The following is a 13,439-nucleotide window of genomic DNA, read 5'->3' as shown; positions in this document are numbered from 1 at the left end:
TCACTTACACATTCTTATCTTCAGACCCCATGAAACTTATAAATGAAGTTTTAATGTATAATGTTATTGGGGGGGGGGGGGAAACCACACTTGAAGATAGCTAACTTTAGTGGGTTAAGGATTTATTTTCATATAATCTCTATTTGGTATACAGATAAACATTATAGGGGTGTTTTAACATTATTTCTTCTTATATGCTTGCAGACGTTAGTGATGAGTGCAATTATCGATTAACAAGGATCTCTGAATAAGTGTAATTTTCGGAATCAGTAATCTTTATTGTTAGTAAACTGTAATTCGACAAATCTTCACTGGATGAATCACAGCTGAGTTCATTTAATTAAACTGCTAGGAACTTCCACACAGTATTTCGACATGTTCAAAGGATTGTAGATTTTTTAATTGTTATAAGAAACCCTTCCTGAATCAGTTTTCTTGCAGATATATACTAACTGCACTGAGAATTTTCTATTTACGTGACATGCTAATTACTGGTCACTTATAATTTCATGTATGGTCAATGAAATGGACTGCTTTTAAATGGTAGGTGGGTTATGGAGACTATTTTTGCCATTAGAAATATGTATTTTTATGTAAAATGTTCTCGTTTTATGTTTGGAATTATTATTTTAATTATATCTATAAATGAAAACCAATTACGGTACATAAGAAAGAAATTATTATCTAACAACAATTATTTTATACCTGTTGAAGTAACTTTAATATAAATTATCTTTATAACTATTTAAGTAGAACCACTGAAAGTATGTAGAATATATATAAGTATACTCCTATATTGTAAATTAAACATTTTCTGTATATGTAATATAAAGCAAAACTGGAAAATGTTAAGTATCAGACCTTGTCTAATGTGAAGAAATTCTAATTCTGGATATCCAAAGAAAAGATACAACAGGCATCTATTCAATAAAATGCTGTTAGCTTTGATTTCACATTTAAAATTCTTCAAAATCTGCTTAATTTAACCAAGTCCTGATGTCCAAACTGGTAAGGTAACACTGGTCTGCGCGTTTGTTTGTTTGTTTTTTTTATTAAGTGACTTCACCAAATTGTCTGTTAAGCTGTCAGGAGCAGGAAATGGATATGGATCATCTGGTAAGCTGCACAGTCCTTCAAATAGCTCAAGACATCACATGGAAATATTGAGAAGCACGAAGGAGAATGACTTCATTGTTAAATCAAGAACATTAGATACATACTTACTTTTTTTAAGAGAATAATGTTGTCTATCCCATTTTTCATGCTGATAACGAATATGTTAACAGTTTATATGTAGCATGTCCGGTTTTTTCATCAGTACACTCCCAACGAAATAATGAATTTAATTAACATCAAAAGCTAAATGTTACATTTATTGACTAATTCGCAATATTAATGTCCATGCTTTAGGTGATTAAAAAAGGATGATGCGAAAGTAAAACTGATTTATTCATAATTGAACGAACTTAACACAACTGTATTTAAGTTACATGAGAAGATGCGTTAACTTCCAAATTTTACCCATGCACTACAAAAGCTCGATTTGGACCCCGTTGGTGACATGACAGATGCTGAGACTCCAGTTCTGTCCAGATTCATATCAGTATGTCTTCAGATATTGATTGCACTGCGTTGTCTACGCTCGTTCAGGTTCTTTGGCATGGGAGTGACAGTAGTATATCCCCACAGAAAGAAATCGCAAGTTAAGTCTGTTGATGGCGGAGGTCAGAGTGACTTGGTGACTTGTATCCTGCATGGCCGATCCAATGTTCTGGGAGGATATTACACTTATATAAGATACATCATACCGTGGATTATGCCATCTGTAGTTTCCTACTGACCCATTTTGTTGACTTGCTAGGACTACATTCATACACGGCTTGTATCTTGTTTACTGTGTCTTCTGAAGTTTGTGGACAGATTGGACATTTCCTATAATAGCATTTCTCAAAATTTTTTTTAAGTGGGGACCACTTTTTTAAGTCAGAACAGTTCCACGGACCACCTTACTCTTGTTCCCTTTGAAAGCAAATTTATTATTTTTGTAGCATATTTTAATGCCATTGTATTTTAAAATTAATTTAATTCAATTTGTATTAGTATTAACTAATTAAGTTAATGTTAATAGAAGAAAATTAATTTTCGCTTTTTTTTTTACTAATTCAAGGCTATTAGAGTTTGGATAATCTTTAACTTATTAACTAAAAAAAAATAAATAAATGTTGGTACTCACATTAATGAGATGATGAGCCCGCCGATTCTTGCACAGTTGTTCTATATTTGGATGTATGCTGGTAATCTTAAGTCAGAGATCGTCACATACATTGAGTCGATTTCGGTACTTTTTTTTTATTAGAGTTAGAGATGAAAATCCTTTCTCACACAGATACGTAGAAACAAACTGAATTAAGCTATAATCTGTAAAGCACCACTGTACAGTTCATTATATTCTCTTTTCACTTGTGATGAGGTTCGGAAATTGATCATACCTTTCGCTTGGAATTTCATTTTAAGTCCGGTATCATTCAAGAGTTCAATTAACTGTTCTCTTTCACTCAATGAAAGTTTGTTATTTTCAATATCGCAATGAAAGGGATCACGAACCCATGAACATTCGTCATATTTACTTGGAAAATAAGTTTCAAATTGTGACCTCAAGGTTTCGAGATGTGAACATATGTCATTGCATAATTCTTTTCCAATAACGAGATCATTTTCAACCAAAAAAAGACTCTAGAGTTGGAAATGGTGAAAAAGTCCTCTGTTTTACACAACTGACCCACAAACCAAGTTTCCTCTCGAACCCCTTTATTTTCTCATGCGCACTGAGAACAGTCAAAGAATTACCTTGTAGAGAGAGATTTAGTTCGTTTAGTTTAGAGAATACATCTGAAAGATATGCCAATGTACTTAGCCACATGTCATCAGCAAAAAATGATATAAAATCTTTGTTAATGGCTTTATTGCTGATCATTGCTTGCTATTATTATTATTATTATTATTATTATTATTATTATTATTATTATTATTATTATTATTATTAAAATGGATTTGAGGGAGGTGGGATATGATGATAGAGAATGGATTAATCTTGATCAGGATAGGGACCAGTGGCAAGCTTATGTGAGGGCAGCAATGAACCTCCAGGTTCCTTAAAAGCTAGTAAGTAAGTATTATTATTATTATTATTATTATTATTATTATTATTATTATTATTGTAAAATTAAGAACTGTATATAAAAAAGTTTACACAGGTTTTGCTACAAAATGTCATATTTTGCCATGTTTGGATGCAACTATTAAGTGAAGAAAACCATAGACAGAGAAGTCAAATACTTCCAGTTTACAAGAAATGATGACCTGGCTACAATATGTAAACCACAGTTTAGTATATACGTCACGAAGCTCAATATGTAGTAAATATGCATCCATAGATGGTTGCTAACCACTAAGATCGCTACTATCACCTCATTATAGACAACGCGAAATAGTACTGGCACAGTCTATTGTTTCTAGTACTTACTTACTTACTTACTGGCTTTTAAGGAACGTGGAGGTTCATTGCCGCCCTCACATAAGCCCACCATAGGTCCCTATCTTGAGCAAGACCAATCATCATATCCCACTTCCTTCAAATCCACTTTAATATTATCCTTGCATCTACGTCTCGGCCTCCCCAAAGGTCTTTTTCCCTTCGGCCTCCCAACTAACACACTATATGCATTTCTGGATTCGCCCATAGTACGTGCTACATGCCCTGCCCATCTCAAACGTCTGGATTTAATGTTTCTAATTATGTCTGGTGAAGATTACAATGTGTGCAGTTCTGTGTTGTGTAACTTTCTCCATTCTCCTGTAACTTCATCCCTCTTAGTCCCAAATATTTTCCTAAGCACCTTATTCTCAAACACCCTTAACCTATGTTCCTCTCTAAAAGTGAGAGTCCAAGTTTCACAACCATAAAGAACAACCGGTAATATAACTGTTTTATAAATTCTAACTTTTAGATTTTTTGACAGCACACTGGATGATTAAAAAAACTTCTCAACCGAATAATAACAGGCATTTTCCATATTTATTCTGTGTTTAATTTCATTCCGAGTATTATTTATCTTTGTTACTGCTGCTCCCAGGTATTTTAATTTTTCCACCTCTTCAAAGGATAAATTTCCAATTTTTATAATTCCATTTCGTACAGTATTCTCGTCACGAGACATAATATTTGTCTTTTCGGGATTTACTTCCAAACCTAATCTCTTCACTTGCTTCAAGTAAAATTTCTGTGTTTTCCCTGTTGTTTCTAGGACCCTCATAAACTCAAGCTTCGTGACTGTATATGCTAGACTGTGATGTAAACGAAATGACAAACATACTCAGGGACGTATTTAGGCCTAGGCAGACTAGGCAGCTAGACAGTTTGAGGGGGCGGCTTTTAAGCTATCACTCTTAATGTGTTTAGGCCAATATACTGTATTTTTTTAATTTTATTCATAACTCTTTAAAAGAGTACATGAACTTGAAAAGGATATATGTAAATAACATTGGCAACTATCAGTTCAAATTTAATCAACAGTCTGCCAACGGAAAAAGGACAGTTTTTCAATAATAGTGTCACAATACGATCATAACACTTTTTTCAAAGTTATGCCCTCTCGCCATGAGAGTCTCACGTGATAACAGTAAAGAACTTACTGGTATTATATTACGATACGTTAAGAAGGCAAATCCCGTTGCTCGCAATCATAAGCTTTGTGATGAGAGACGCCGCTAACTCGTCCATAAGAGTAGCCAGTATCAACACTCATTAATGCCAGTGGCGTAGCCAGACTAATTACTTTGGGTGGGCCAGATATGCAGGGTTTATAAAGTACCTGGCAATGCCTTGAAATTCATTCCCGGAAATCTTATTTGATAGTACGCAAAATTATGATAAACAATCATGCAAGTCATACCTACCGGTATACAAACGATCAGCGCGTCTGGCCGCGAAACCAGGTGGCCCGGGTTCGAATCCCGGTCGGGGCAAGTTACCTGGTTGAGGTTTTTTCCGGGGTTTTCCTTCAACCCAATACGAGCAAATGCTGGGTAACTTTCGGTGCTGGACCCCGGACTCATTTCACCGGCATTATCACCTTCATATCATTCAGACGCTAAATAACCTAGATGTTGATACAGCGTCGTAAAATAACCCAATAAAAAAAACGCTTCATAATTTGAACTGGAGCTGGCGAGATTTCCTAGCAACGAATCTGGTGACCACTGATGATGGGTCCTTCAACAAATTCCAACTTTTCTTTTTCTCGATGGATAAAATTGCTGGATTACAAAGCCTTGTGCTTGACATAGTTGTCCTGGTGTAAGTTTTTATTCGTCTTGATGCAGAAATAGTCCTTTCTGAGGATGCAGTTGTGATGGAACAGACCAGTAGGTTTATAATTTGTAAAACTGGGAAAGCCAAACTCATGCTTATGTTCTGTAGTTTAGAATATAGGTTACACACGTTTTGATTTAATATTAATTGATTTCACTAGGGAACACTGTTTCTCTAGAAATTCCTTGTTTATGTTTAACACAGAATTTGAAGATCCATACAAGTTAGTCAGTTCTCGCAACGTCTTGAAGTTCATGAAATGGATCACAAACTGATACTGCTTCACAGAAAACAGAATTTTCTCCAAACCGTCTTTTCATTTCTGATATGGTATTATCAAATATATTATATAAACTTGCTTTCAGCAAAACCTTATCTTGTTGCTCTGAATCGGAACTCTTCAGCGTAGCGCCACCATCATCAGTAACGAAATAGTCTGTCACCAGAGATTGAGGTGGTCGATGATTTCTTTTTTCTTGTGCAAAGACATTGATTCCGAAAACTTCTGTCATACAAACAGTACTGGAATAAAATTCTTCGAATTTTTCTTCGTTTCGGAGTTTTGAAAAGTTTTCTGTTATTGCCTTAATGAGGGACGAACATTTACTAATATCCATTTTTGAAGACAAGATAATGAATTTGCAAGAGCGAGAATATCGTCTATATCTAATAAAATAAGGTATCAAATTTTTCTGGCTGATATAACAATCCAGTAGCCTCCACAGCTTCCTTCTTTTTATCGCTGTCGGATAGTTTTTTTAGGCCCAATCTAACACAATTAAATTGGCTCTTGAAGAAATGAAATGAACGCATTTTTACTACTTATCTTAATTCTATCGATTATAATTATTGCTCTGGATCCATGGTTTATTTTTAATGTTGAGTGTTTTCCCTAAAAAACTAAAATATTCGCAAAATTTTTTGGTGGGCCAGCCATTGTAACAGTCGGACGCTTGGCAATTAAGTTTAATTTTAAACGGTAAAGAGTGCAGTTGTCCTGTACCTAGGTGATTTATATTTTAATATTCGTTATAATGAGTGATAGTCGGGAAAAGCTAAGTGGTTCGCAATACCGGAAACACCTCTGATTGAGATTCTGGCTGATATGTAAATCTATTATCAGAAAGTATATCTCACTTGACGATATGTGTCAGAGGAAGAACTGCATCTGAAATCTGATTAGTGTAATATGTAGCTAGTCAGCGATGTATGCAATGGAGGGGGAAAGGAACTGGTCACCCTATCCCATTATCTCCTGGCCTAGTTGCTTTATGAGTGATGCCTTGATGGTGTCACTTGTGGGGTCCAGACGTGTCTTCGGACAGTTGACTAAACAAGAATACCGGAAACTCGCTAAAGACAAGGCAATAAAAGAGAGGAAATTGTGAGAAAGTTAAAAAAAGATGTGCCATTTGAAAAACAAACACAGCCAGCTTGTTCCAGTTCGAGTCCAGATACATCAGAGTGTAATAATGTTGCGAACAGTAGGTACCGAAAATGGCCGAAAATAGTGGAGTGTGTGGTTTATCTGAGTCAGGCGTTTCCGATATTAGAAACAGTAATAATGTAGCTGCCGTAATTGTCGCAAAATGGGTGTCCACAAGGCGCTACAAATACTGCTCAGTTTCTACGTTAAATGTCGCTACGTGTGGCCACAAGACATGCCACACTAGCGACATTTGTAGCCTAGCTCTTTTGCGATTTGCAGCACTCAACATTACACCTTCACCTCCTCTCTCCTTAATCCTACATCCATTTTTATGATATATCATCCTTAGGATTGTACATTATTACGGTCACACACAATGGTAATGCGCATGAGAAGAAAATTTATAGCAATGCCATAAAGGAAACTTTTATTCCTGTGTCGGTTTTTCAACAGGCAATATTGTTCGTCAGTAACAATCGAAGGTACGGTGTGGATGAAGGGTTTGCTGATTATAAAGACCTAATTTCTCGTGGCTCTGTAGAAGGGTCATGGGGGTTTACAACAGATTAGACATGCTTTTCCCTTGTCAATTCATGAATTTCTAAAGCATCTCAACATTAAGTAAAAAGAAGTTTTAAACATGATCCTTATTCCCTAAAACACAACTCAAAGAAGAAATGTGTTTGTAATATATTTGAGAGATCTGTCTTGTGAAATAATTGTGTTTTTTTACCAAATGAAGTCGCTGTGAAGGGTTTACTGGAACGCTATTGTATAGATTTTATTACTGAAGGATACCTTTGATCGAAAATGAAAGAAGAAATATGTACCTCTCAAAGAACGCTATTGTATATATTTTATTATTGAAAGATACCTTTGGTCGAAAATGAAAGAAAGAAAAAATGTGTACTCTCAAAGAATGACATTTTGAAAAGAGTATACGTAAATACATCTATTATAAAAGTTCTCTTTTTCTTGGTTTTGCAGAATGCTTATTTGAAGTTGCGGCAATTTAAACTTGACCCTTATATCCCAAAATACAACTCAAAGTGGAAATGTATTTATAACACAATAATATTTATAAACAATACTGATTTGTGAAGTCTGTCCTGAAAAAGAATTGTACGTTTTTACCAAACAAAATCGCTGTGAAGAGTTTGCTAGAACGCTTTTGTATACATTTTATTATTGAAGAATTCTTTAGGTCGAAATTGAAATAAGAAAAATGTATGTACTTTTAAAGAAAGATATTTTTAAGAAAGTTAAAACATGGGGCAACTTAAGCTGGACTATACATAAGCGAAGCAATATTTATTGCCACGGTATTGTTAGTAACAAAACATGTCATATTTATTTTCACCGTATTATCATGGTATTATTATAAATCTGTCATAATAATTTCCCATCTAAAAGTCAATCTCTCTCTCTACTTCACTCCCTCATAAACACAAGATGATTCTGTTGTTATGACTACATATACATACTGAGAATTTCAACCATTAAAAAACGGGGTTTCTTTCAAATTTGAGAATGCCTTTCTCCCATTGTACATTTTACCAAATAGAAAACAAAGTTTACGTTCTCTTAACTTTTATAGATCACGTTTCTCATATTATTAAATTTCGGGTGAGGGGGAAACTGAAAGGTGAATCTTAGGGTATGTTACAGTTTCAGTGTCTCATAAAGTTTTTGACAAACAAAAGATATTCTAACACTATAAGATAAGCGGGGTGGTACAAATTGTGATATCGTATAGATAATTCGAGAGACAAATTTCACTGCACTCATCAATGTCACTAGTTTTGTTTTTGAATACATTAGGCCTAAATAAAATGCCAAGGTGTTGTGTACCTGGCTGCAAATTAAATTACGAGAAGGGAACTTAGTGGCGATATTTACTTTTCCTTCTAGTGAAGTAACAAAAAACAGGAGTAAGGTTAAGAAAATAATATGGCCACACGGGCTACATTTGTTGCAGGTTTTCTGCGACAAATATAGCTGGAATTATAAATTCCGTTAAGGTCGTGTCGCAACTCGAATGGGTCCTGGTCCATTTCTTCTGCGACAAATACTGCTGTTGGGTGACCAGACGTAGTGACACTGGGTGGCTACACGTGTCGTTACAAATTTCGCTGCGATGTGCGGTGTGTCAGTATGTTTGTCATTTCGTTTACATATTGTAGCCAGTGACATTACTGATACAGCAAAGCTTGCTATTTTTATTCGTGGGATTGATGAATTCAATGTTAGTGCACGAACAACCACTGGTTGTAGTTTTCATGCCCTGTACCTCTCCCCCATCTCCTTACTTCTTAGACTCTCTCTCGCGTGTAATCACTGCCGTTCGCGTTTTGGTCACCGCTGATGTACAGGAGATGTATGGATTGTGTTAGAAACTGTGTGTGTTTTATTGAGACGTTCTGTGCATGCGGATGGACAGATTGTGACAACTGATGTTGCGTAACATTAAGTTGATCATGTTTCTTCTAATAACGTACGCAATGCTTTTAACAAACAGCGCATTCCTCACGTACCTTTACTTCACAAGGGAACTTTACTGTCAGTTAACAGTTCAGTTGGTGAGTGTGTTACAAAAACGCCTCAATAGATTAGAAGACTCAGTTTATTTCGTTATGTACAGATGCTGGTGTAACAAGAAGACAAATAGAATATCCTCCGATTAAATTATATATTTGAGTTCTCATCATTACACAATGGTGTTCCGACTAATGTCATTGCCTTATCAGACGGTAACTTGGGAAATCTCGACAGAGTTTGTGGTGGTGGTAATACTAGTCTAGACTTGATTACAGAGGGAGAGCTGCGGGTCATTTTGCTATTTAACGCGGGATCTATGCTTTCATCTGTTAGTCAACAGGAGCACCTTAAAGGGATTTCACATAATTTCACAGCCAATGACGTCACTGGCCAGAGGATCACCTTGGGCTCTCGTCCTTTTTCTTCTCTCAGCTACCTGGTCAAAGTCTGTATCAGCAGATTCGAGCGAAGATGGTAAGAATCGACAACTAGACAATATTGCATGATTATTGACAGGCTTAGGATCCGGGACAGTTTAGCAACCAATGTACGCACAACTTCAGTATAGAGTTCCTTGAACATAGAAACAGACATAGGCCTATTGTGAATTTAAACAACGTCGTCAATGTGCTGGGTTATATTCTGCTGTTAACAGTACATTCTAGTGACGATGAAAAATGAAGTAGGATACATACAGTTTTCATGTTCCTCGGCGACGTTGAAGGCGTTAGCATTACAATGAACAGCCATGTACAGTACATACTTCGAAAGAACTGTTCACTATGAATTGAAAATTCACTGTGATGGCTTTTTTTATTTTTTATTTTTTTATTTTAGTAGGTTATTTTACGACGCTTTATCAACATCTTAGGTTATATAGCGTCTGAATGAGGTGAAGGTGATAATGCCGGTGAAATGAGTCCGGGGTCCAACACTGTGATGGCCTGAGTTCGTTCCGTAGGGAGAGACGGAAGAATACTGTACCTCTGATCACGAACCGGATTGTACACTAACGCACAGGTAAACAGAACTCAACGTGCCACCTCACTCCATTTGCAACCTACTCCGTTACACTGTAACTTCACTTCATTCTTAAGTTGTCTCTGATCCTAAGCCTGATTATTATTATTTTTTATTGGGTTATTTTACGACGCTGTATCAACATCTAGGTTATTTAGCGTCTGAATGATATGAAGGTGATAATGCCGGTGAGATGAGTCCGGGGTCCAGCACCGAAAGTTACCCAGCATTTGCTCGTATTGGGTTGAGGAAAAAACCTCAACCAGGTAACTTGCCCCAACCGGGATTCGAACCCGGGCCACCTGGTTTCGCAGCCAGACGCGCTCACCGTTACTCCACAGGTGTGGACGCCTGATTATTAAAAATAGGAATTTAAGCACAGAGACTACTAGGTTAGATATGCATAGAGTGTTCGTTGTTGAAAGAGAGTGAGCGTAGCAGGTGCAGGTGCATGGGTACCTGTTGGGGAACTCTGCAGTATTGTAAGCAGGGTGAGGTTGTAGCTTTATGAGATTAACCAATCAATGAATCGCAATGCAATGTAAACAAACCAATTGCCAAAGCACAACTCTGAACCCTACACACTAGAAACATATCCCCATTCAATTGCTGCGATACACAACACATTTCAGTTGTAACCTGGCCATACCTCAGGCTTCACGTCATTCATGACGTAACGACAGTCTAAGCGCAACTAATCTAATATCCTCATATTATGATATAAATTCCTACCTTTAATGATTATGCCATATTTTGTTATTAAAATTGAGGACGGACGACCGGGTGATTTAGTAGTTAATAGAATAACTGGCTACGGACTGAAAGGTTCCGGGTTCAGTTCTGAATAATAGCAGAATTTTTATCTTTACCAAAACTACCAGAACAGCCCCCGGGGTCCATTCAGTTTTCTATCAAATTGTGAACCGCTTCTTTCCTGTGAGCAAAAGGCGGTCGAAGAGTAGTGCCTTCCACACTATCCTATTCTAGTGCCGAGGTCACACAAGCTTGGAGCTCTACCTCCATGCCCCCAATCGCCTTCTTGGTGTATAAAAGAGTTATTTTTTTTCTTTTGAATGGAGGAGGGACCCGAAGGCTTGCACTACGGCCTGAGACTTATCGTGCTTACCAGTCTGCACTGTGAATGATTGGGTAGCCGAACAGCCGTGCTCTTGTATAAGTACAGCACATCTCACCGTGAACTTAACCCGAACTATGGTATGGATGATGATGATGATGATGATGATATGTGAATTAATCCTTAAGCAGTCGCGCGGGGTGTTGTCATATTATATACAAAGCTGTTAACTACATATCGAGTAAGTCTATACTTCTGAAATTTTCAGTACCTTTCTTAGAATTGGTAAGGCAACAATAACTGTAAACATGTTTGAAATCGGAATTCGCTTACTCTAGATAATAATGATTTAAGTGGTGTGGGTGACGAAGTGTTGCAACAATGCTCCTATTGTAAATAGTGACAGTAGCTAAACTGACCATACCCATACTTGTAGGCCTATAACAAATAATAACAATGGATGTTAAGTAGTGACTGTGAGCACAGAAAAATCAAGAAAGTGGTCTGGAAAGGAAGGCAAAAAATAAATTATGATTAGGAGTGAATAGATGTTCGAATATTACATGTGAACCAATATTGAAATATTACCATTAGGCCTATTGTACGTGAATTATAGCGTTGTGATAGGTATTAAAGTATTTCATATAGTCGTAGAAATAAAAAAAGAGCCATATTTTAATTGCTGACTAAAGAAATTGCCCATAAGAACCCATTACTTATATTTTGGGTGTCAGCAACACCCCGCGCGACTATTAATATTACAAAGTTAGAAACGATTACTTAAGTATTAATGATGGCGTAATGAGAGCTCCAACGCCGAAAGTTAACCAGAAATTATGCTTCAGTTGGTTGAGGGAGAACCTCGGAAAAAACCCCAATCACATAACTTGTCCCAACGGAGATTTGAACTCGGGCCCGCTCGTTTAACGGTCAGACGCGCTAACTCTTACTCCACAGTGGAGGGCTGAGGGGGGGGCTCTTAAAAATATTGCAATATCCGTTCATCCATTTGACAAATATTTGAATAGTTATACGTGTACCGGTATGCATAAGGGTGTAATTATTTGTCTTATTTGAACTGTTGTATCAGTGAAGCGAGGTGAGTCGGTGAAGTTACGGTTTTACAGTGCAGTGAATAGTTCCGATCAGTGATAATTTATAGCATCAATGAAATGTGTTCTATAGTGTCAGTGAAATGCGTCATAGTGCCACTACAGTGAGTGAGATGAGACTAAAGTGAAAGACTATTGAAACTTATGTAGGGCCTATACATATGTAGGTTGTATTGTAAAGTTAGGTTATTTTATGTTTTATTATTAATTGTAATTATTGTGTTAAATTGTATTGTGTATTCTTATTGTATTGTGAATATAACTGTATTGTGTATTGTAATTTTATTGTGTGTTGTTTATATTGTGTATACCACTGCCACCGGGTACTTGCCCACTTGCAGTGTATATGTTTTTTTAGTAGGTTATTTTACGACGCTTTATCAAGAGCTTAGGTTATTTAGCGTCTGAATGAGATGAATGATAATGCCGATGAAATGAGTCCGGGGTCCAACACCGAAAGTTACCCAGCATTTGCTCGTATTGGGTTGAGGGAAAACCCCGGAAAAAAACCTCAACCAGGTAACGAACCCGGGCCACCTGGTTTCGCGGCTAGACGCGCTAACCGTTACTCCACAGGTGTGGACCTTGCAGTGTAAATAAATAAAACATACATATTAAAAGCAGTTTTCATCCGATTATTTCTGTGGTATGGGAACACGTATTCAGTACTTGCGGTTTTGCAGCTGTCATCGCTGAGGATTGTCTGAAGCAGGTACGGTTTGACTTGCGTAACGTTCGTTTACAATCTTTCGTGGTATGTCACGGCTAAATTAACCGATTCGTATCCAAAAATTCCTTCTCTTGGAGGACTGGAATAATTTTCCATTGAAGAAACAATTATTTTCAATGTTAACATCGGTTTATTGTAGCCTATGTGTAGCAGCAGTAGTAGAC

At 36.7% G+C, this 13,439-nt stretch overlaps 1 protein-coding gene across 1 annotated transcript in view; it reads left to right on the top strand.

Annotated features, from left to right (window-relative positions):
- Positions 1-9,659: 9,659 nt before the first annotated feature.
- LOC138698485 (membrane-bound alkaline phosphatase-like) overlaps positions 9,660-13,439 on the top strand; it is a 101,420-nt gene continuing 97,640 nt past the window's right edge. Inside the window, exon 1 of the mRNA XM_069824448.1 lies at positions 9,660-9,812. Within this exon, the coding sequence (XP_069680549.1) occupies positions 9,716-9,812 (97 nt within the window). The 5' untranslated portion in view covers positions 9,660-9,715. The remainder of the gene's footprint in view (positions 9,813-13,439) is intronic.

The sequence above is a fragment of the Periplaneta americana genome, chromosome 1, assembly GCF_040183065.1.
Source record: "Periplaneta americana isolate PAMFEO1 chromosome 1, P.americana_PAMFEO1_priV1, whole genome shotgun sequence".
NCBI lineage: Eukaryota > Metazoa > Arthropoda > Insecta > Blattodea > Blattidae > Periplaneta > Periplaneta americana.
The sequence above is the reverse complement of the archived record's forward strand: the minus strand, read 5'-3'. Positions and strand labels throughout refer to the sequence as shown.